This window comes from Nelumbo nucifera, chromosome 1 (genome assembly GCF_055504915.1).
Source record: "Nelumbo nucifera cultivar China Antique chromosome 1, China Antique-T2T, whole genome shotgun sequence".
NCBI lineage: Eukaryota > Viridiplantae > Streptophyta > Magnoliopsida > Proteales > Nelumbonaceae > Nelumbo > Nelumbo nucifera.
Window position 1 is genome coordinate 37,577,956 of NC_142649.1, and position 25,059 is coordinate 37,603,014.

The 25,059-nt window shown below is 44.1% G+C and overlaps 1 protein-coding gene across 1 annotated transcript in view; it reads right to left on the reverse strand.

Annotated features, from left to right (window-relative positions):
* Window positions 1-23,066, reverse strand: part of LOC104608309 (uncharacterized) — a 37,484-nt gene extending 14,418 nt beyond the window's left edge. Inside the window, exons 1-2 of the mRNA XM_010274258.3 lie at window positions 20,979-23,066; window positions 20,733-20,876 (exon numbers count right to left, since the gene is read on the reverse strand). Coding sequence (XP_010272560.1) covers window positions 20,733-20,876; window positions 20,979-21,155 — 321 coding nt within the window. The 5' untranslated portion in view covers window positions 21,156-23,066. The remainder of the gene's footprint in view (window positions 1-20,732; window positions 20,877-20,978) is intronic.
* Between the last annotated feature and the right edge of the window lie 1,993 nt (window positions 23,067-25,059).

Here is a 25,059-nt window from a genome sequence, read left to right on the forward strand (position 1 = left end):
TTTTAGAATAACAGCTGAGAATTCCAACAGATACAGGTCAGATTCCTAGAAGAACTTATACAACTTCAGGGGAGATGAATGTAGAAAAAAGCAAAAGGAGAGCCTCAATTATATCATAAAGGAGAAACCCCCAAGGGCAGAAAAAATGACGTGTGGCAGGTCCTATGCACAGGTGGTGTTTAAGGACCTTATTAAGTGGTCAGATATTCTAAGCTCAGGGAAGGTGAACCAGTAGACCTCTAAGGCAATGAAAAGAGGAGACCCGAACCAGGTTAATAGTGGTGAACCTACTAAAACAAACAAGTGGTGGGAATGGGATAGATCTTAAAGTAGTGGCCGTAATCGGATCAGGTATGGACTGGATCAGGTATGGATTGGATTCAGCAATCGGATCAGGTATGGATTGGATTCAGCAAACAAGTGGTGGGAATGCGAGTAGGGCCGTAATCGGATCAGGTATGGATTGGATTCAGCAAAATTCAAATCCAATCCAATTATTGAAAACTTACATCTGAGTTTGATCTGAAATCCGATCAGATTTGCAAACCTCTTTTAGGACAGTAAGTATATATCTAAGGGTAAAGAAGCAAGTCCTCACTGATATGCATAATGAGACCTAGACTGGATGACAAAATGAAGGCCTCACAACCAACGCAACAGAAGATTGCAGATGAAGCGGAACTAATTTGGCCTTGCAAAGATGCAATTATTCTAACCTCACGAGTTGCCTTGTGAGGCCAGCATTGGTTGAATCTTGCGAGCCACCTCACGAGACCGTGATAATCTGACCTTGCAAGTTGCTTCAAGAATTGGGTTTGATTAGGATTTGAGTTTGAGAAGGGTGTAAGAGATTCAGAATTAAATGATGTTGTGGATTTATTTCATGTCCTTGATGGGATTTTTTTTGGATCCCTCAAATTCTGACAGTTGTATTTGGACTTTGTCCTTTGGTATTTTTTTCTTATGCCTCATTCTTCAAGGCTATACGTCAACCTTTTGATAGTCTGGGATTTCCTTTTCCTGTTAAGGAGGTTCAGTGTAAACCTATCCCTCCAAGAACTGGAGGTTTTTGTTGGGAAGTCTTCCTGGAAAGAATATGTTATGGGCCCAAGAATCAGGTGCCCTTGTTGCTGTAATACGGCTCCAATACCTATTCCGGATGCATCGCACTCGATTGTAAACTCGAGGTCAAATTTTGGCAATTGCAGAACTGGGGTGGAGGAGAGGGCATCCCTTAAACTTGCAAAAGCTGCATCGGCTGCGTCGTCCAAATGAAAGGCACTCTTCTTTAGCAGATTGGTTAATAGGGCAGCCAACAAGCCATAATTTTGTACAAATTTGCGAGTATCCTGTCAGACCCAGGAACCCGCAGAGAGCCTTGGCGGATTGGGGTTTGGGCCAATCCCTGATTGCTTGGAGGGCAGCTTGCTCACTTACAAAGTTGTGTGTGCTTCCTGAGTCAACGAGGATCCGTACTGGTTTTCTTGCTACCCGTGCCCGGAACTGCATAGTCTGAGAGGTCTTTATTCTGATGATTGCGTGGAGGGAGATCTCGGGTTCAAACGCTACGGGTTCATCCTCGTCCTCCTCTTGTTCGTCCACCAGGAGGCAGAAAAGCCTCTTGCATATGTGTCCTGCCGAATAAAGATAGTCGCAGTTGAAGCACTGCCCCCTTGCCCGACGATCTGCCATCTCATCTCTGGACAGGCGTTTAATGGGGGGTGCCACCATGCTGCTTCTCGTACTGGATGTCAACCTGGGAGCGTTACTCGTTGGAGGCTTCTGTTCTCGATTGGTTGCAGTAGAAGGGGCCATTCCGGTTGTTTTCGGGGTGCCCATGATGTCGGCGACCGCCCCATGCTGAAGGTTCGGCTGAGCTGCAGCTTCCGTTCGAAGGCGCGAGCTAGATTCATGGTTGTAACCAGGTTGGGGGGTTGTTGCATCTCCACATCCACCCTCAAGGGTTCTGCTAACCCTGCGGTGAACATGTCTACCTGCTGGTCCGGTCGTACCGAAGCTGCTCTGGCAAGGAGGGTCTGGAATTGGCGCTGGTATTCAGCCACCGTTCCTGTCTGTTTGAGGTTGATCAGTTCACCTAACGGGTTGCTCATCAATGGGGGCCCAAACCTGAGGAGGTTGTAGGACTTGAATTGGGTCCAGCTGAGCCCGGGTTCCTCCTATTCCAATCGATAGAACCAGAGTTGCGCCTCCTCCGTCAGGTGGAATGCGGCTAGGCTTACCTTGTCTCTGTCCTCCGTCCGCTGGTTGCGAAAGAACTGTTCACATTGGTATAGCCACCCCAAAGGATCTCTGGTGCCGTTGTAAGAAGGGAACTCCAGCCTGCTGTACTTGGGAACGACCGCGGCTGCCCGGGAGACGACCTACTGTTCGCCAGACGACTCCGTCAAATCTGGTCGGCGGCTGTTTGTGGTTGCAGCCCCTTCCGGATTCCTTTCCATGTTGGAGAAATACAACCCCATCAAGCGTCGTAACTCTCGGACATCGTCCTTGATTTCGCGCACCTCCGTGCTGTTCTCCACAAGCCTGTGCTCCAGTTCGTGGACCCTGGACGTTTGGCTCTATTACCAAAATGTTATGGGCCCGGGAATAGGATCTTGTCACGGGTTGATCTGCGGGGAAAGCCTCCTATTTTCCCTTGTTCCTCCCTGCTCTTGATGAACCTATCTTGGCGCCTTAATGGTGATTTGTCCAAGAGATCACCCAACTCTCTCCTTGCTCTCTTTCTTGACTGAAATTTTCGATGATCTTATTCAATATTCTCAGCTCCTTAAATAGGAGATTACAAGAGATAAGAGTCCTCCTTGTGGGAAGACTCCCTGCTAATCTATACTACTTACAAATAAGATAGATAAAGACTCCCTAGATAAGACTCCTTACTTAAGATAGATCAGACTTCCTACTAATCCTTACTGAAACAAATAAGATAAGATAAGGATAATAAGATAAGAACAAATAAGATAAGAATAAGATAAGATGGACTAATCACTGCTGCTGCCGATGGCGATAATTCTTCCCAATAAACGCATCCATATCAGAATAAATACTTGTGATCTACTCCAAAGAAAAAGACCAAGGTGGTGCTTGTCCCCTAATGTGTTCTTTGCAAGGCTAGTGGAAAGCCCGTTTACTTCTGCCTAATGTGCAAAGCTTGTTTACTTCTACTTTCTTTAGGTGGCCTAAGAAAAGGGGAAGAGTATTGTGGAAGTGCTTAAGGGTTGCAGTGAGTTGGAACATTTAGGAAAAAGGAAATTCAAGAAGTTTTGCAGATAAGGAAAGAAGCAATTAGGAAATTGTAGAGACTATCATGATTCAAGTGGTCCATTGGGTTAAATCTTTGGAGCTTTTTGCTGATTTCTCTTCAGGTGATATTATGAAAAACTGAGAGGAAGTGGATAGTTTAGATTGTCACAAGGCCACTGCACCTATGATCTCCGCCAATTAATGACTACATCAAGGTAAATATTGATGGGAGTAGTGCAGGTAACCCACGTCCTTCTACTATTATTCTCAGGTCCAATTGGTGTGGGTGACTCACTAAGGGCAGAGATTTTGGCTGTTATGGAGGCAGTGCAAAAGGAAAAGGATATGAACTTGAGTAAGCTGATAATAGAAGGTGTTTCAAAGCTAGTAGGGATTGGTTGCAAAAGGAGGGAAATGGTTTCTAGATTTTCAATGGTGCGAAGAAGAAATTCAAGTGGCTGCCACAAAATATGGAGGTGAAATTTAGTTGGTCAAACGAATTGCTAATGCTTTTTTTGATGTTCTAGCAAAACAAAGGGTGGGAAGAAGTCAATTGTTTTGGGCTCAATTGTAATTGTTGTATTAAGTTTGTTGAGGAGAGTTAAGAAACGTTGCCTCCTCTTATTGTATTTCTTTTCTCTTGAATTTTTAATGAAATTTACTATTATTGATCAGAAAAACTTTGACTCACATAGTTCACCAACCCTATATCTTTAAAAGATATAGATGAGAGTAATAAATGGTTATTGGGGGAGATGGCATGTGAAGATGGTGAAGCCGAAAATGAGTTAGCATTTGATGATGATTCTTTAACATCAAGAGAGTTGAAGAGCCAATAGGAATACAAGAAATAGAAGTTTTGGTCCAGCTTCAACTTCTCAAGTAAGAGCAACAACATCAACCTATGCAAGAAGGTCTAGAGGAGGTTCAAGTTCTCAACTTCGTTTGGAAGATAGAGAGGTTGAAGAAGAAGGTTTTTTTAAGAAGAGGCCATTGGGGACTACAACTCCAATGTTGATGAAGATGAAGTTGAACTTCCAAATGAAGAAAATGACAAGGAAGATTATAGAAATGAAGAGTGTGTTAGACAGTTATGCCCTTAGCTCCAATCAGATTGATGTATCTTTTGACATTTATTTTAAATGAATAAAGTACATAATTGATTCATGTCATTGTGGTGTGTTTTTGTGTAATACCCTTAAACTGGACACTTATGAGACTCGTGTTAGTTTAGAATCATCACAGCCGTTGGATAGATCTGGGGAGATTTATCCTACCAAAACCAACACTAATGTGCTGCCAAGTTGGTTGGGGTGGCTTGTCTCAGTTGCCAGGGTGAGACCTGAGGTACATGTAGTGTGGGTTTTCTTGAAACCCTGAACCGGACCAAATTCCAATATTGCCCTGGACCTTGGAGATAGATGGGCAAAACTGGAATGTTACACCTGACCCCTAGACCCAATTATGGTACTACACTAAGTGTCGGATTGGGCTGTCTTTGATATGCCAATTAGTGAGATCCTTAGAAGGGGTCAAAACCTGGGTATGTTGGGACAGTCCGAGAATTCACCTGAGTGGGTGATCACAGTGACAGGATCAGCCCCTTTGTCGGACAAAGTGAATGATCGAGGAATGCACTCTCTCTGATGGAAACATAAACTGCCGGCAGTTGATTTCAACCGTTGAAATTTGTTTTTGCAAAATATATTTATATAAAGATATACATATATATTATGGTTTCAAAATGTTTGCAAAAGGTTTTAATTCCCGGGATCCATGTGAGTAGAGAGTGCAGCACTGTACTTTGCAGTCGAGGGAGAGGTCCTCTCTTGTCGGGTAGTGTTTGATCATTATGGGCTGAGAGGTTAAGCGTAAGACCATTGAGGGTAATACCTGATGGGCTAATCTTGCATCTGCCCACAGTCATTGGGTTTTCATAAGGTGGTTGGACCCCATGACCATTTAGTGTAAATGTTGGGCCCATTAAGAGCCCATGGTGATGGACTTAGGGGTTCACTGTCTCCTACAGTGAATTCAGCCAGGCCTTGTAACAAAGGCTAGGTTGAACCCATGTGGCTGATGTGTAGATCAATGTTTGGGTCCCACGCCATACAAAGAAAACCAACTGGGCAGCAAGTTAAGAGGTTAAGTGAGCACATAAGCTTAACGAGCCTAAAGCCCAATTCGAATTGGGCTTAAGTTAGTTAATTAAAAAGAGGAAAGATAGGATTTATAAACTGATTAGGATAAGATAAGTATTATCCATTCAAGAGTCCAGATCCAAATATCAGATTTGGATTAAGGAACTCTCTCCTAATTAGATTAGGGGGTTGATCTTAAGAAGGCTAAATAAAGGGGGCGAATCCCTTAGTAAAACAACACAGCAATCTACAGAATTCTCTCCTATTCTTGCCATCCCTACCCAGTTCGATCTCCTCTTGAGGAATTCATCAAGAAAGGTTCTTGATATTGTTTATTGGCTGAAGAAACAATCTAAAGTCGTGCACACCAACCCCTGTTCGATTCTTGCTGAAGGATCCTGGTTCTTACTGAAGAGCCATCCTGCTGATCCTACTTCATTACACATTGTGTCTAGGGCTGTTCATAATTAGACCCAACCTGACCAAACTGACCAATCCGGACCGACCCAACCCGAGTCGGCCGGGTTTTCATCAGCATCGGTCGGTTTCAGGTTGTGCAAATTCTTAAACCGATTATTCGGGTCGGTTTTGGTTTTCACACAAGAAAACCGAAATCGACCCAAACTGAACCGACTTAGTTCCTAGTTCAAACATGAAGTTCCAAAGCCCATTAGGCCACCTAGTTTTTGAATGGTTGCAAGAAACTTTGGATTAGTGAATAGTGATTAATGAACAACTTTTGTGATCAACTTTTCATTTAAATTTTATCATAGATGGCTGAAATGATGTTCAATTTATGACTGTTTTTAAAATTAGCAAGATTTTATCACAGGGATGAACTTAGAACCGAAACCGACCCAACCCGACTCAAACCGACCAGGTCGGTTTTGCTTAACACTAGGTGGGCTTCGGTTTCTATGTCCAGTAACCCGACCAGGTCGGATCGGTTGGAAAAACCGCAGTAAACCGACCCAACCCGACCCGTGAACAGCACTGTGTCATCTTCGGTGGAAGCGGGTTTTTGTATTCTCCTTGGGCGTGAACACTTTCATTGGGAGTTACTGCTACTTCGTATCAGGTATATCCCTCTCCTCTCTTTTGGTTTCAAATCTAGTCCGGTTTTGGATTCAAGAACGACCATTGAAAATGCAATTTTCTAAAATGAATGCAAGTCACAGATGGGAGAGAGAAATTTTTGAAATTCACCCAACCTTCCTGTAGGGTTCGGCCATCCATATGATGGATCTCTCATCCCTTCAGAGTGAATGGGAAAATAAGTGATGAATGATAGTGTTAGACACCAAGACTTTAATTTATTTCATCCAGCCTTGTTTTAAAGGCTTGAACATCTATTCTTTTTCTTTCTGCTTTTGTCTAAGACTTTAGTTTAAGTTGTAATTGTTTTTTATTAATACCGAGTCTTGATAAAATGATGTGAATGTGATGTGTCATGTGTGGATTACCATTTACTAGATGTCTAGATGCAGTGGTTTAGTGATTGTTGTATTGAAGCGTAACAACATGGAGACTTGGAGAGGTAAGTTGTCTTCTAGTTTTTCTTTTATATTTGCATTCTTGTTTCTTATTGGCTTATTCATTTTAAATGACTAATTTTTATATTGAATGTGTTATGTGTGAGCCATGGAGACTTCGAGAAGTAGGTGTAACTTGTATGCAAATTGCAAATCTTTTATATTTGTACTCTTGTTTCTTATTTATGATATTAAATGCTTTGTAATTTGTATGCAAGTTGCAGATCTTGTCTCTTAATTTTTATTGACATATAACATATTAAACAATTCGATTATTTGAATTATTGATACTATGTTTTTTAATAATTTAATTGTTTAGAAATTAGAACTTTAGATTGCATTTCCATATCTTAAATGCACAAACTACTTCTCTAACCAATTGAAAATCTAAATTATCTAATGAGCCTAATAAATCAATTAATTTCATTTGAAATTTTGAATTCCAAGTTTATCTTTTTTAATAAACATAAATGTATTTTTTTCTGAATTCCACAGAAGAAAGCCACCAAGTCCAAGAAGCAGAAGAAGGACAGGGCATAGCCGAAACTACGTCGGCTAATATCCCCAAGAAAAGAATCCGTGATACAATTAATCCCATGTGCCTGTGGCATTACCGACTTGGCCATATCAGTATTGATCGTATCACAAGGTTGGTAAAGGATGGTCCTTTGGATTTTCTAACCATAGAAGATCTTCCCACTTGTGAGCCTTGCTTTCAGGGTAAGATGACGAAATGACCATTTAACGGTAACTCTGAAAGATGTACGGGCACGCTTGACCTAATACATACTGATGTATGTGGTCCCCTGAGTGTTAGGACTCGTAACCAGCACGTGTATTTCATTACATTTACCGATGATTATTCTCGGTATGGTTACGTGTACCTAATGAGACACAAGTCCGAATCCTTTGAAAAGTTCAAGGAGTTCAGACAAGAGGTCGAGAAACAGTTAGGGAGAGAAATTAAGACCCTTCGATCGGATCGAGGTAGCGAGTATCTCTCTGACGAATTCAGGGACTACTTGAAGGTCAACGGGATAGTATCACAGTTGGTTCCTCCGACTACACCACAGCTTAACGGTGTTTCAGAGAAGAGGAATAGGACCTTATTAGATATGGTCCGGTCACTTCTCGTACACTCAGAGTTACCCACATCCTTTTGGGGTTACGCATTAGAAACTGCGATATACGTGCTGAATCGAGTTCAAACCAAATCGGTTCCGAGCACTCCATATGAACTTTGGACCGGAAAGAAACCAAGTGTCTGACACTTAAAGATTTGGGGTTGTCTTGCGCACGTTAATAGAACGAGTGCGGACAAATTGGAATCCAAGACAAGTCGTTGTCTATTCGTAGACTACCCCAAAGGCTATGTGGGTTACCTATTCTATGACCCAGGAGAACAGAAGGTGTTCTGTAGTCGAAATGCCCATTTCTTGGATGATGATTATCCTGAAAAACCATCGTCAAGAAGTTGTTCTTGATGAGGAGAGCTCAGGAGCAATGGGAGGTGTCCCACAGGTTCCAGGTATTGACCAACCTAGAAGATCTACCCGGGTATCCAGGCCACCAGTCCGTTTTGGCTATGATCAGGATAATTACCTGGTGGAAGCCTTGACTAGTGAGGAGGATCCCGTGACTTATGTGGAAGCTATGTTGGACATAGATTCCTTAAAGTGGGAAGATGCCATGAGAGCTGAGATGGACTCAATGAGACCAATGGAGTCTGCACTCTAGTAAATCCGCCCCCCGGGGTAAAAGCAATTAGTTGCAAATGGATCTATAAAAAGAAGAAGGGCCCCGATGGTAAGGTTGAGACCTACAAAGCTCGTCTGGTGGCGAACGAGTATAATCAGACAGAGGGCATCGATTATGAGGAAACCTTTTCGCCCGTGGCCATGCTTAAATCCATTCGGATCCTGCTAGTTGTAACACCATACCATGACTACGGGATTTGGCAAATGGATGTCAAAACTACATTCCTGAATGGAGATCTTACTGAAGATATCTATATGCAGCAACCGCAAAGTTTCATAGTTGCAGGTCAGAAACACATGGTATGTAAATTAAACAGATCCATATATGGACTTAAGCAAGCTTCTAGTTGTTAGAACATCCGGTTTGACTCCACTGTCAAAAAGTTTGACTTTGAGCAGAATCCGGATGAGCCCTGTGTTTACAGGAAGTCCAGTGGGGATAAGGTTATGTTTCTGGTTCTGTATGTAGACGACATTCTACTCATTGGGAATGATGTAGGAATGTTGACTACGGTGAAAGTATGGCTTTCACAGCAATTCTCCATGAAAGATCTTGGAGAAGCCTCCTATATAGTGGGTCTTCGACTCTATAGAGATAGATCGAAACGGATAATAGGATTATCCCAGTTGGCTTACATTGACAAAATTGTCAAGAAATACAGCATGGAGAACTCCAAGAAGGGAAATGTTCCTTTCAGGCACGGAGTCACTCTCTCCAAAAAGACGTCTCCGAAGACTTCTGAGGACATTGCGGGCATGAAGGACGTTCCCTATGCCTCAGCCATAGGGAGCATCATGTATGCCATGTTGGGCACTCGTCCTGACATTACTCAGGCAATCAGTGTGGTAAGCAAATTCCAAGCCAACCCAAGGCAGGAGCACTGGACCGCTGTGAAAAATATACTTAAGTAACTTCGAAAGACAAAAGAGTTTTGTCTGGTATTCGATGGTAGCTCACTACAGATCCAGGGGTATACTGATGTCGATTTCCAATCAGATCCAGATGATAGAAAGTCTACATCTGGGTATGTTTTCACGATAGGATCGTGTGTTGTTTGCTGGAAAAGCAACAAACAGGGGTCCACGGAAGACTCCACAACCGAAGCCGAATACATAGCCACGAGTGAAGCTGCCAAGGAAACCGTGTGGATGAAAAAGTTCATTCACGAATTGGGAGTAGTTCCGTCCAGCACATCACCCATCCCGTTGTTGTGTGACAATAATGGAGCTATCGCTCAAGCTAAGGAGCCACGAGCCCACTCGAAGTCGAAGCACATCGAGAAGAAATACCATGTACCACGGGAGATTGTTGGTAGAGAAGACGTGCTAATTCAGAAGGTAGCGTCAGCGGAGAATGTAGCAGACTCATTGACTAAGCCACTCACACAGAAAGTGTTTGAAAAACACGTGGAAAGTTTGGGACTCCGGCTTATACCAGATTGGACCTAAGTGCAAGTGTGAGTTGTTAGATAGTGTTGCCCTTAGCTCCAATCAGATTGATGTACATTATGACATTTATTGTAAATTAATAAAGTACATATTTGATTCATGTTATTGTGGTGTGTTTCTGTGTAATACCCTTAAACTGGACACTTATGAGACTCGTGTTAGTTTAGAATGTTCACAGCCATTGGACAAGTTTGGGGAGATTTATCCTGCTAAGGCTGACACTGATGTGCCGCCAAGTGTTGGGGTGGCCTGTCTCAATTGCCAGGGTGAGACCCGAGGTACATGCAGTGTAGGTTTACTTGAAACCCTGAATCGGACTAGACTTCAAGCATTGCCCTGGACCTTGGCGATTAGTGGACAAAACTGAAACTGGAAAGTTACACCTGACCCTTAGACTCGATTATGATACTGCACTAGGTGTCGGATTGGGCTGTCTTTGATATGTCAATCAATGAGATCCTTAGCGGGGGTCAAAACCTGGGTATGTTGGAACAGTCTGAGAATTCATCTAAGTGGGTGATCATAGTGACAGGATCCGCCCCTTTGTCGAACAAAGGTAATGATCGGGGATGCACACTCTTTGATGGAAACCAAGACTACCGACAGCCGATTTCAATCGTTGAAATTTGTTTTGCAAAATATATTTTATATGCGGATATAAATATATATATATATATATATATATATATATTATGGTTTCAAAATGTTTGCAAAAGGTTTTAATTTCCAGAATCCATGTGAGTAGAGAGTGCAGCACTGTTCCTTGCAGCCGAGGAAGAGGTCCTCTCTTGTCAGGCAGTGTATGATCATTATGGGCTGAGAGGTTAAGTGTAAGACCATTGAGGGTAATACCTGATGGGCTAATCTTGCATCTGCCCGCAGTCCCTAGGTTTTTATAAGGTGACTTGGCCCAGGGACCACTTAGTTTAAGTGTTGGGCCCATTAAGAGTATATGTGATGGGCTTCAGGGGGTTCACTGTCTTTTCAGTGAATTCGGCTAGGCCTTGTAACAAAGGCTGGGCCGAACCCATGTGACTGATGTGTAGATCAATGTTTGGGTCCCACGCCATACAAAAAAGCCCAACTAGGCAACAGGTTGGAAGCAGTTTGAGCACTTAGACTTATTGGGCCTAAAGCCCATTTCGAACTGGCCTAGTATGACTAGTTAAATAAGGGGGCGAATCTGGGATTAAATCAGAAAATAGAATAGGGTCTTACCCTATCCACTCAGAGAGTCCAAATCTGAAACCTCCTAATGAGGTTAGGAGAGAGTTGATCTAATCTGCAAATAAGATAAGGGCTTATCCTTATCTCTTAAAGAGAACTCCTTATCCAAATACAAATTTGGATTAAGAAAATCCTAATGAGATTAGGAACTCTCTTTAAGGCTATAAATGGAGGAAGGGGGCAAACCATTCAGATCATCCTCAGCATCCCAAGCTTCTCAGAGATCAGATCTCAGAGCACCCAGAGAAAAGACAACAACAGTGTGATTGCGCCATCTTCTCCCTGCGATTTCCTCCAGTTGCCGCCACAACCAGTTCGATCTCCATCCATTGTAGAAGCGATGAAGAAGAGTCTTGACATCAGTCTTTGGAGAAAGGTTGATCAGAAGTCGTGCTCACTGCCTCCATTAGATTCTTGCTGAAGAATTCGGTTCGTTGGACGGACCCTGCTGATTCTGCTCCACCATTCACTGTGTCATCTTCAATGGGAGCAGTCTTTGGAGTCTTTCTTTGGGCGTGAACACCTTCGTTGGGAGATATTGCATCTTCGTATCAAGTATATCCCTCTCCTACTGTTTTGGTTCAGATCTGGTTCAGTTCTTGGTTCAAGATTGATCCTTGAAAAATGCAGTTTTTCTAAAACAGGGAATGCGATTCTCATATGGGAGAGAGAAATTTTTGAAATTTCGCCCTACCTTCCTGCAGGGTTCGGCTATCCATATGATGGATCTCTCACCCCTTCAATTGCACAACAACGCCAATGTCGAAGACATTGCTGGTTTATTCACTTCTTTCACTATTAGGGCATAAACAAGGCATGATTCTTTGCTTTCCTCCTCAAATTGCTTCTTGGACAGCAAGAAGGTTGCTTCTTTTGTTCAACTACTTGTTTTTGGGCTAGAGCTGCTTTTTGAGGGGTCTTAGTTTGCTTATTGATCTCATCAAGTGACATAGGTATCATAACAATTCTCTTTCCATTAAATAGAAAGTAATATGTATTCTCTTTCCCACAATGGTATACATCCCTATCGTAAAGCCATGGTTAGCCTAATAGAATATGTGCAACATTCATAGGAACAACATCACACCAAATATAAGACCCAGAGGAAATAAAAACAAGAGCTCTTTGTTCTACCTGAAGAGTCATCTTGTTTAACCAAGCAATCTTGTATGGTTGAGGATGAGGTTGTGCAACTAGATTGAGCCTTTCAATAGTTGTTGTAGAAACCACATTCATGTTGCTACCACCATCAATTATTAGCTTGCAAAGCTTGTCTCCGCTCCTGACAAAGGTGAGGAAGATCGTTGTACAAAGCCAATCTTCTTTCTTTTCTTCTTTAGAGGATGTTAAAATGTGTCAAACAACTCCAACAAGATTGTTGTCATCTTCTTCATGTTCAGACCTAGTGTACTCCTCTTCACCAAGGCCTCCTTCATCATCTTCCACTTGTCCTTCCTTCTCACACCCTATGTGTAGATTTTTATTAGGGCAATGAAATGCATAATGGCCCTTTCCACCACACTTGAAACAAGTATTTTCTGTTGTTCCCCTTTTATTCGCATCAATCATGATGTTCTTCCCCTTGTTATCAGCTCCCTGATACTTGGAACCATTAGACCTTACTGGAACCACATTATGAGATGTAGGTCTAGTGACTCTACCCTCATCTAAACTTTTACATGCTGCTGCCACCCCAACTTGAATACCAAACCTCCTACTATTCACTTGCTTCAAGCTCATCTCTATTTTAAGAGCTATTTGAAAAGTATCATCTACATCATAAACTCATGTAGTCATCATTTCCCTTGGAATATCAGCCCTTAAACCATTCCAAAATCGGGCTAATTTTTGCTTCTCACTTTCTGTAGACTGACATCTAATAGTAAGCTCATTAAACTTCTGCATGTACTTAGACACAGATAAGCTGCCTTGCCTCAATGTCATCATCTCATCATGAAGTGATATGGACGCGTTTATTGGGAAGACTTATCGCCGCCGGCAGCAGCAGTGATCAGTCCATCTTATCTTATTCTTATCTTATTTGTTCTTATCTTATTATCCTTATCTTATCTTATCTGTTTCAGTAAGGATTAGTAGGAAATCTGATCTATCTTAGGGAGTCTTATATATCTTAAGTAAGGAGTCTTATCTTGGGAGTCTTATCTTGGGAGTCTTATCTATCTTATCTGTAAGTAGTATAGATTAGCAGGGAGTCTTCCCACAATGAGGACTCTTATCTCTTGTAATCTCCTATTTAAGGAGCTGGGAATATTGAATAAGATCATCGAAAATTTCAGTCAAGAAAGAGAGCAAGGAGAGTTAGGTGATCTCTTGGACAAATCACCATCAAGGCGCCAAGATAGGTTCATCAAGAGCAAGGAGGAACAAGGGAAAACAAGAGGTTTTCCGCGTGAACCGACCCGTGACGAGATCCTATTCCCGGGCCCATAACATTTTGGTATCAAAGCCAAACGTCATGGGTGATCTGGAGCAATTGACGTCTAGGGTCCACGAACTGGAGCACAGGCTTGTGGAGAACAGCACGGAGGTGCGCGAAATCAAGGACGATGTCCGAGGGTTACGACGCTTGATGAAGTTGTATTTCTCCAACAAGGAAAGGAATCCGGAAGGGGCTGCAACCACAAACAGCCTTCGACCAAATTTGACAGAGTCGCCCGGCGAACAGCAGGTCGTCGCCCCGACATCCACGGTCGTTCCCAAGTACAGCAGGCTGGAGTTCCCTCCTTACAACGGCACCGGAGATCCTTTGGGGTGGCAATATCGATGTGAGCAGTTCTTTCGCAACCAGCGGACGGAGGACAGAGACAAGGTAAGCCTAGCCGCATTCCACCTGACGAAGGAGGCGCAGCTCTGGTTGTATCGACTGGAACAAGAGGAACCCAGGCTCAACTGGACCCAATTCAAGTCCTCCTGCCTACTCAGTTTGGGCCCCCATTGACGAGCAACCCGTTAGGTGAACTGATCAACCTCAAACAGACGGGAACGGTGGCTGAATACCAGCGCCAATTCTAGACCCTCCTTGCCAGAGCAGCTTCGGTACGACCGGACTAGCAGGTAGACATGTTCACCGCAGGGTTAGCAGAACCCTTGAGGGTGGATGTGGAGATGCAACACCCCCCAACCTGGTTACAGCCATGAATCTAGCTCGCGCCTTCGAACGCAAGTTATAGCTCAACCGAACCTTCAGCATGGGGTGGTCGCCGACATCATGGGCACCCCCGAAAATAACCGGAATGGCCCCTTCTACTGCAACCAGCCGAGAACAGAAGCCTCCAACAAGTAACGCTCCTAGGTCGGCATCCAGTACGGGAAGCAGCATGGTGGCACCCCCCATTAAACGCCTGTCCAGAGCCGAGATGGCAGATCGCCGGGCAAGGGGGCAGTGCTTCAACTGCGACGATCTTTATTCGGCAGGTCACAGATGCAAGAGGTTTTTCTGCCTCCTGGTGGACGAACAAGAGGACGACGAGGATGAACCCGCAACGTTTGAACCCGAGATCTCCCTCCACGCAATCACCGGAATAAAGACCTCTCAGACTATGCAGTTGCGGGTACGGGAGACAGGAAAACCAGTACGGATCCTCGTTGACTCAGGAAGCACACACAACTTTGTAAGTGAGCAAGCTGCCCTCCAATTGGAATTACCTACGGAAATCAGACCAAGACTGCAGGTAGCCGTAGCAAACGGTGAAAAGGTTCACAGTCCCGGAATCTGTAAGGACATCCAAATACAGGTCGAATCTGAATCCTTCTTTGCTGATTTATTTGTGCTATCCTTGGATGAATTTGATATAGTCCTTGGGGTAAAATGGTTGATCACCCTAGGCCCAATCCTATGGGATTTCAGCGCCCTGAGGATGACATTCCGCTTGAATGGGAAACAAGTTACTTGGCAGGGAACCAAGGTAAAGGCAAAAAAACCACAGGTTCATGCGCTTCAGGGCGAATCGACGCAAGTAGCGAATATGGAAAGACTCCTCACCGATTTTTCCGATGTGTTCCAAGAACCCAAGGGGCTTCCTCCTTCCTGAACATGCGATCATCGGATCCCTCTGGTGACGGGTTCAGAACCAGTCGTGGTTCGGCCCTATCGCTACCCACATCTGCAAAAAGATGAGATAGAGAAGCAATGTGCTGAAATGATGAAACAAGGGATCATCCGCCTTAGCCGTTCTCCCTTCTCCTCGTCAGTTCTGTTGGTGGCAAAGCGAGATGGGACTTGGAGGTTTTGTGTGGACTACAGAGAGCTCAATAACCAGACTATCAAGGATAAATTCCCTATTCCCGTTGTGGACGAGCTGTTGGATGAGCTTCATGGTGCCCAGTACTTCTCCAAATTAGACCTCAGGTCAGGATACTTTCAGGTCCGAATGGCTTCCGAGGACGTAGTGAAAACTGCCTTCAGAACTCATCATGGCCACTTCGAATTTTTAGTTGTCATTCGGTCTCACCAACGCCCCATCCACATTCCAGTCTCTAATGAACGAGGTATTTCAGTCCCACCTTCACAAATTTGTTTTAGTGTTCTTTGATGACATTTTAGTTTACAACAAATCATGGATAGAACACGTGCATCATCTACGGACTGTTTTTGAACTCCTACGCCAACACAAGCTCTTCCTTAAACGGTCCAAGTGCTCTTTTGGGGAACGTCAGGTTCTTTACTTGGGGCATGTCATCGATGGGCAAGGTGTCACGGTGGATGGTTCCAAAATCCAAGCATATCAAGGAATGGCCCAAACCCCAATCCGCCAAGGCTCTCTGCGAGTTCCTGGGTCTGACAGGATACTACCGCAAATTTGTACAAAATTATGGCCTGTTGGCTGCCCCATTAACCAATCTGCTAAAGAAGAATGCCTTTCATTGGGATGACGCAGCCGATGTAGCTTTTGCAAGTTTAAGGGATGCCCTCTCCTCCACCCCAGTTCTGCAATTGCCAAACTTTGACCTCGAGTTTACAGTCGAGTGTGATGCATCCAGAATAGGTATTGGAGCCGTATTACAGCAACAAGGGCACCCGATTGCCTTCTTTAGCTGCAAACTTGCTGACTGACATTTAAAATTACCTGCCTATGAATGCGAACTGATTGGGTTGGCTAGAGCAGTCCAACACTGGAGACCATACTTGTGGGGACGGTCATTCGTCGTCAAAACCGATCATTATAGCCTCCAGTACTTGTTGGAGCAGCGATTTACCACTTCACCTCAACAACATTGGGTTAGCAAGTTGCTAGGTTTTGATTTCCGGGTAGACTACAAGGCGGGATCCTTAAATCGCACCGCGGATGCTTTGTCTGGGCGTGACGAAGACACTATGCTCCTCTGTGGGATTTCCCAACCCCGAATCACCTTGTTAGACGACATCAAGAAGGAGCTGCCACAATCACTAGAGTGGACAGTCCTTGTTCAGAAAATTCAGTCTGGAGCCGCCGACTCCACTTGGTCCTTTCAGGACGGGCTGGTGCTATACAAAGGACAGGTACATCTTCCAGCAGATTCCTCTTTAATTCCTTCCATTATCTCCAGTATCCATTACTCCACCCATGAAGGCGTTCAGAAGACACTGCATCGCGTCCAAGCGGATTTCCACTGGCAAGGTATGAGAACTTCCATTCGGGACTTTATCCATAACTGCTCCACGTGTCAACAGCACAAATGGGAGAATCTTCACCCAGCTGGCCTTCTTCAGCCCCTCTCGATTCCAGCACAAATCTGGGCTGATATCTCCATGGATTTTATTGAGGGCCTACCCAAGATTGGTGGAAAATCAGTTCTTTACGTGGTTGTGGATCGCTTCTCCAAGTACGCCCATTTCATCCCTCTGTCACATCGGTACAGTGCTACATCGGTCGCCCACGTTTTCTTTACGCATGTTTTCCGTTTACATGGACTGTCGGAATCTATTGTCAGCGACAGGGACCCAGTTTTTACTAGTGCCTTCTGGAAGGAATTGTTTTGGTTACATGGTACCGCCTTAGCTTTTTCCTCCGCGTATCATCCTCAAACAGACGGCCAAACGGAGGTGGTGAACCGTACGATCAAAATGTACCTCCGTTGTTTTGTTGGAGATCAACCGATACGGTGGACTGATTGGCTCCCTTGGGCCGAGTATTGTTATAACACTGCCTATCATTCTTCCCTCGGAATGACACCATTCTGGGTCGTCTATGGCCGTAACCCTCCTCGTTTGTTATCCTATGAACCCAGTTCCACTCGTTTGAAGATTGATCGCTCCCTACAAGAGCGCAATGCCCTTCTCGCTGAAGTTTCTCTTTGCCTACAACAAGAACAACTACGCATGAAGCACGCCTATGACCAGCATCATCGGGAATTGTCATTTGAACCGGAACAGTTTGTGTGGTTGAAGCTTCAGCCCTATCGGCAACACTCCTTGAGATACAGGGCTGCTCCTAAATTCTATGGACCCTTCAAGGTCTTGCGGCGGATCGGTAAGGTTGCATACCAGCTGGAACTGCCAGAGCACAACAGAATCCATGATGTGTTCCACATTTCCTTGCTCAAGCCGTTCACGAGTATTCCTCCTGACCGAGTTCCCCCCTTACCATCCTTGAAGGATGGCAGACTCATCCCCCAACCTCGGGCTCTTGTTCGCTCTAGAATCAATCGGGGTGTTCTCAAAGTCTTTGTGGAATGGGATGGCTTGCCAGCAGCCGAGGCCACCTGGATCCCCTTGACGGAGTTCCAAGACACATATCCGAGTTTCGAGCTTGAGGACAAGCTCTTAGTCCAGGAGGGGAGTAATGATATGGACGCATTTATTGGGAAGACTTATTGCTGCCGGCAGCAGCAGTGATCAGTCCATGTTATCTTATTCTTATCTTATTTATTCTTATCTTATTATCCTTATCTTATCTTATCTGTTTCAGTAAGGATTAGTAGGAAGTCTGATCTATCTTAGGGAGTCTTATCTATCTTAAGTAAGGAGTCTTATCTATCTTATTTGTAAGTAGTATAGATTAGCAGGGAGTCTTCCCACAAGGAGGACTCTTATCTCTTGTAATCTCCTATTTAAGGAGCTGAGAATATTGAATAAGATCATCGAAAATTTCAGTCAAGAAAGAGAGCAAGGAGAGAGTTAGGTGATCTCTTGGACAAATCACCATTAAGGCGCCAAGATAGGTTCATCAAGAGCAGGGAGGAACAAGGGAAAATAGGAGGCTTTCCCCGCAGATCAACCCGTGACAAGATCCTATTCCCGGGCCCATAACATGAAGAGCATCTAGGAAGTCATTAGGCATATATTTCTCCTCCAAGTAATGCATCATATCTTCCCAACAGGTAATAGGATGCTTACCCATATTCTGTAAGCTATTCTCCACACTCCTCCACCATACTTTTGCATGGTCTACAAGTTTAAGTTTAGCAAATCTAACCCGTTTTTCATCTGACATATCGAACCAATCAAAGTATTCCTCTAGTTCTGCCAACCAATTGGAGAAAACTGGTGGATTGATGTCACCTCTAAAACTAGGAACTTTTATCTTCACTTTACTAGTAATATCATCCCGATATTCATCTATATTAGTCTTAGAATGCTCCACCAACTCATCATATAAATCACTTAAAGTACCTTGAGTTTGTAGAGTTCGAGACCTTAGGGGCTTGATGGCAATCCTTAGTGGGTGGTTCACATGTGGACCAATAGGGTTATTGTTGTTAGAACCCTCTACTTCAGCTCCTCTATGTGGAACACCAGTGCTGTTTTTCTCTTCTTGTTCTTCCATCAACACTTTGACTTGAGCTTCTAGGATGTCCACTCGATTAATAAGTGCAAGCAACAACTCTTCTTTAGCTTGTTCACTTAATCTTCCTCTCATGTTTCTACCATGGTAATGAGCCATTTGAAACCTGATGCTCTGATACCAAAACTAATGCAATAGGGTTGGAACAAACTAACACAAGACAGAAAGAGAGAGGAAGAGAGAGTAGAAAGGGTAGAGAAAGAGAAAAGATAGAGAAATCCCAAGGAATCACTCCAAGGGGTCCTAGAATCACTCTAGGGTTTGTAGGAATCACTCCATACAGCAAGAGAGCTCTTAGGAAATCTTCATTCATTCATTAGCCTCAAAAAGAAGAGAATACATCTATTTATAGAGTGACTTGTGTGGCCCGAAACACTGTTCAGCATAATTACAAAAAGTGCCACTCTTTGTCTTGTGCATCAAGAAACACAATAACTTTATATCTACTAATGCAAATAAACTGAAAATTGAAAGACAAGCACTACTAAGCTATAAGAACAAGATGCTATAGCCCAAGTCCACATTGAGATGGTCAAAATGACGAAAATACCCCTGACCAGATCAGTCCAATTCCCAAGAGTCTTCTCCATGCCAAATCAGAACCTGTTTGTTGGCCTTCTTCTTACGAGAATAGGCCTTATGCATAGACCGATCCCCATCAGTCTTGTCCCCACTATATGGGGTTGGCTACATGAATCCTAATTCAAAGTTCCATTCTATTTAGTGCCATATCCATCGCTAAATTATATGCATTTAAATCATTTCTTACTAGTTCAACTCATGTCCTTAAAGCTTGTCCCTAGCTCTTCCAGCCCCTTCAACTTGCAACGAATTACTTCTCAATTTCAAAGTGTTATCATTATAATAAAAGTACTACCAAATCCAATTCTCACTGGTTCATCTCACTCCAAACTAAAACCATCAAGCTTAACTCATCCAGAATGTATGGTAGACATGATAAACAGGAAATCAAAAGAGACATCTATTTCAAAGATAACCTACCACTGAATTTGTTGAAAATAACATTTCTCATCCTTCTAATCTCTTCCTTCAAGTAAAGAAAGATGCCATAACCCTCTTTCCCTTCCCTTCAGTCACAATCCACAATATCAGTATTGTATTCATTAGCATGTTATCATAATGCATACTGCCCCCCCTCCCAAATACCCAAAGAACACTTTAAAACAGTGTCACTAGAATAGAAGTAATTTCCACATGACCCAATTTGCATGATCCATCCAGCTCCGACGAAGAATCCCATATTCCAAACAAGAAGCAGCCGGTAGGGTGTATTTATCAACCCCCCCCCCCCCCCCCCAATTCTTATACCAGAATTAAACATTCTTGAACAACAAGAATCATTTTTCAGCTAGGGATTTTTGGCTACTAGATATAACAATTTTTGCCACTGTCAAATTGAAAGCTCTTGGGGATCAAATAAACATTGAACGGAGAAAAACTCATTTTCTTCCCAAATTCAATTAGTAATAACAAACAATCAATCAAACACAAAGACTAAAATTAGAGGAGGGAGGGAGATAGAATTAATCAAGATAAAGAATCGGATTAGTTGGTACCCACATTGACAAACGCAGCATCCAAGTAGGAGATGTTAATCTCTATTGAAACACCCGTGTTTACACGGCCAACTGTAAAGATTACGGCCGAGCTCACCAAATCCACTATAGATGCCGTCGCACCACCGTGCAGAATATTACCAGAATTCTTAATCCAACAAGCAAACGAAACAACACAGAACGTCAAACTCAAAAATTGTTAAGAGCTCGAAAATTTTATCACGCATATGTATAGACGGATGAGACTCACCAGAAGACGAGGAGGGACTTCCATGGTGCAGATAATTCGACCTGGTTCGATGAGATCAACTTTAATACCTTGCATGATAAATAGGTCGAAGAATCGGAGAGGCAAACCATCGACTGAAGCATTCTCGCTCTCGTAGCCTCCTCTCTCTAAAAACTTCTTCACTGACTCCAAGTCCATTTCTCTCTGTTAACCACCGAGGAGTTGGCTGCTTCTCCTCGAGCAAAGCTTCACAGAAAATCAGCTCATTCCGACATTCCGTGGACAATAATAATAATAAAGGATTTCTTCGGCCAGCTCCCCCTACGAAATCGAAATTTCAATGGGCCGAATATGAAACCCCGCCAGTCGCAGCCAATGAACTGAATATTTGTTTGCTCAAGCCGATAAGAAAACTTTTTGTCCTTAATATCAATAAAATAATAATTTATATCTTATCTTATATATATATATTAAAGTTCGCAAATCGGAATCTTACTTATAATGACACGCGTGCCAATACAGACTATACACCATCGAGATTATGACACGCGTGTCATTAGCTCTGAAACCCCGCCTTCTCCATCCTCTTCTTCACGCTCAGAAAACTACTGCGGCAAAACCTTTCAACGGCGTGGAGAAGCAAAAGCAGACGATCCTGGCCGTGTAATACATGCTGCCTCGTAGATCTCATAGTTTTCATCGGTTCAAAGCAATGGAGTCTTGATACAAGAAGAAGAAGAAGAGGAGGAGGAGAAAGATGGAGATCAGATAGGTGTTCCTCTGCCCATAAAACCCTAAAAAAACGAACGGCCTTCATGAGAGAAACATTCCAGAAGAACCAGACCAGAGAGACACTCCAGAAGAGCCAGACCATTACAGACAACATGGTCGCTATTCTCGGCTCTTTCGATCACCGTTTCTCAGCTCTAGAGACTGCGATGCTTCTCACATTGGTATGCGCCCCACTCAAAGACTAAGGGCAGGTTGGTCATTATGGTGAAATGAGGAACCAAAACGAACTATCTGGTTTGGTTTCAGTTGGGTGAGGATCTCTTTCGGTTACATTCAGTTCTTCTCTCCTTATTGCGTATGACTGAATCTGAATGTCTTTCTCTCTCCTTCCTTCTTACTCTTTTCCTTTCTTCTGTCTGCCGGACTGATGGGTTGATGAAGAATGGAGGTAGAGTAGAGAGAGAGCAAAGTCTTGACTACTGACGTTGGCTTTCGTGCCGACGTGACTGGACCCGTTGGATCGGGACTCGTGGAGAAAAACGAGGTGATAGTGATGATGAGGGTGCATTTAAGAGGGAGCAGGAAGCATGGCGGAAAGTTGAAGCCTGTCACGCTCAAACTCAGAGAGTCTCTCTCGCCTCATTCTATCTTTCTTTCATCTACTCTCCGGAGCTCGGGCTCCCCACATCCACATGAGGAAGATGATAAAACAAAAAACAAGAAAAGGGAGAGATAAAGCGTCAACAGGAAGGTAGTTGGTTAGGTCTGCAGGCGGCCCCATCACTGTCTGGTCTGGTCTGCCCTCAATTCTCGCGCAAATTGGTGGACGAATGAACGAGAGGCGGAGGAAGGAGATAAACAACAGAAAGCAGATCAGCCATCGTTTTCAGAACGTGTGGATTTGATGGGTGGTAGCAGCAGCAGCAGAGAAGAGACGTCTTCTTGACGTTCAGCTCACAAAGACGCAAGCTCTTCTCCTTTCCTGCATCATTCTCAAACAAAATAAATCTTGGTTTAGATCGGTTTGTTTATCTTGACTAATTGGAACTACTTCCTCCTTACTCTCTTAACTTGCCAACTTGCTACAGAGTGCCAATCGCATGCCTTCACGGTGTCAACATGTGTGTTATGAGTGGGCTTTGCTTTGCTTATATTTTGTAAGGGGGACCACCAATGGTATTGTTGTAATTACTTAATATGTTTTTCCATTCTTTTGATGTTTCCTTTTCTCATTCTCCCAAAAGCTTAACGTACTCTTTGAGGGGAAGTAGGTAGTTGAGTGAACTCATAAGTGTGTAAAGGTTAAGCACGAAATCTCCTCGACACTGTACTGTGTGCTTGTGCTTACCACTGATTGATGCAATACAAATAGCCTTTTGTTAATTTGTATATCATCTTGTTGCCTTTTTGTGTGTGTTTGCTTTGTTTCGTAGGCTTATTCGCCCATTTCGAGTGCCGCACGAGCCCCAATGATTACCCCTGTGACAGTTGATATCAGAGCAGGAACTCCTACACACACTCTGAACCTTGTCTTCGTCCCTACATCAACACAATGAAGAGCAATCGAGGTATTGCCGATGACACATCGCATGGGCGGCTTCAAGCCCACGACTCTGATGACGCTCCACTTGACGAACATACCAAGACACAAGCCCCAAAGGGGCGTACAACTAAGGCTAGCAAGCACGACAAATCAGTCGACCAACTAGCTACCGTGGACATGTGCCTCCTACGTTGCGAGGTGATAGTGGGAGAAACCCGAGATCGGGTTGATGAACTCCACCTCAACCTAGAGACGGTTGAGAATGCAGTGGTGGAACTAGAATGACGTTTCAATGGCGCCTTCAGAGACATGCACACCACCATACAGAATTCGGGAGTTAGGCCTTCCCAAAACAGCCTACAAGGCTTGCTAGACAGATTTCAAGCGCAATTAGATGAGATGAGAGATGAGATGACTCTCCTAAAGAGGGCAGTGACCAATGCACCTAGCACTCCCTCCACCCTAGCTTCCATGAACATCAAGATCCGAGAGCCAACACCTTACTCGGGTGCTCGGGATGCTAGGGAGCTTGACAACTTCTTGTGGCAATTGGAGCAATATTTCTTCACCACTGGCATCATTGACAACCAAACTCAGGTACGTACAACTGCTATGTGTTTGACTGATATCGCAATGTTATGGTGGCGTAGGTGTTGCCAAGACATTCAACGTGGAACCCGCACCATCGACACTTGGGTTGGATTCAAGCGTGAGATCAAGCGGCAGTTCTACCCAGAAAATGTGGAGTACTTGGCGCGCCGAAGAATGAAGAATCTCAGACATCAAGAATCACTACATGACTATGTCAAGGAGTTTTCGGCCTTGACGCTGGAGATCACTGACATGTCAGACAAGGATCTTCTGTTCAATTTTATGGACGGTCTCAAGCCATGGGCCGAGCTCGAACTCCAGCGACGCGGGGTTGAGGACCTCGCCACTGCCATGGTCGTAGCTGAGCAGCTTGTTGATCTGAGAACACCTAAGGAAGATGTGCAAAGACCACCTAGCCCAGGTACCATGAGTCTGAGTGGGGGAGATCCACAATCAACTCCTACAAAGGAGAAGCCAGTTCCCGCGGACAAGCCCTACAATTACCAACAAGGGAAGAAGCCACAAGGAGGCCCAAGCTATCAGGGCTACCAATCCACTAGGAGACCTCCTCCTGCGCCTTGTTACCTTTGTAACGGGAAGCATTGGACGAGTGATTGTCCAACCCGAAAGAAAATAATTGCCCCCATCGCCAAACTCAGCGATAGTGAAGAGAACGATGAGGAGAAACCCACAGCGGCGCCAAGAGTAGGCGCCCTCCAACTCATCAACGCCATGGTCAAGAAAGATGCCACATCAAAGCGGCCCACCATAGCCCACAAGGGGCTGAATTATGTTGACATCACCCTCGGCAGGAGGCCGACCCAAGCCTTGGTGGACATTGGGGCCACCCACAACTTCATTTCACTTGCGGAGGCAAAGCGACTCGGCTTGACCACCACCAAACAAACTAGGTGGGTCAAGGCTGTCAACTCTGGGGCCAAAGCAGTAGAGGGCACGACCCGTGGAGTAGAACTTCGAGTTGGACCATGGAAATGACCCATCAATCTATCTGTGGTTCCCTTTGATGATTTTCAGGTTGTTCTTGGAGTGGAGTTCCTCAAGCAGGCGGAAGCAACACTTATGCCACACATCAACAGTTTGCTTATTCTGGACGAACACTCCCCTTGCATGGTTCCTGTCTCATAAGCCTTGCAGATACTTGGGAAGCAGCTTTCAGCCTTGCAGTTGTACCAAGAAACCAGCAACCATGAAGACAGTGCTGCGTCAACAAGGAAG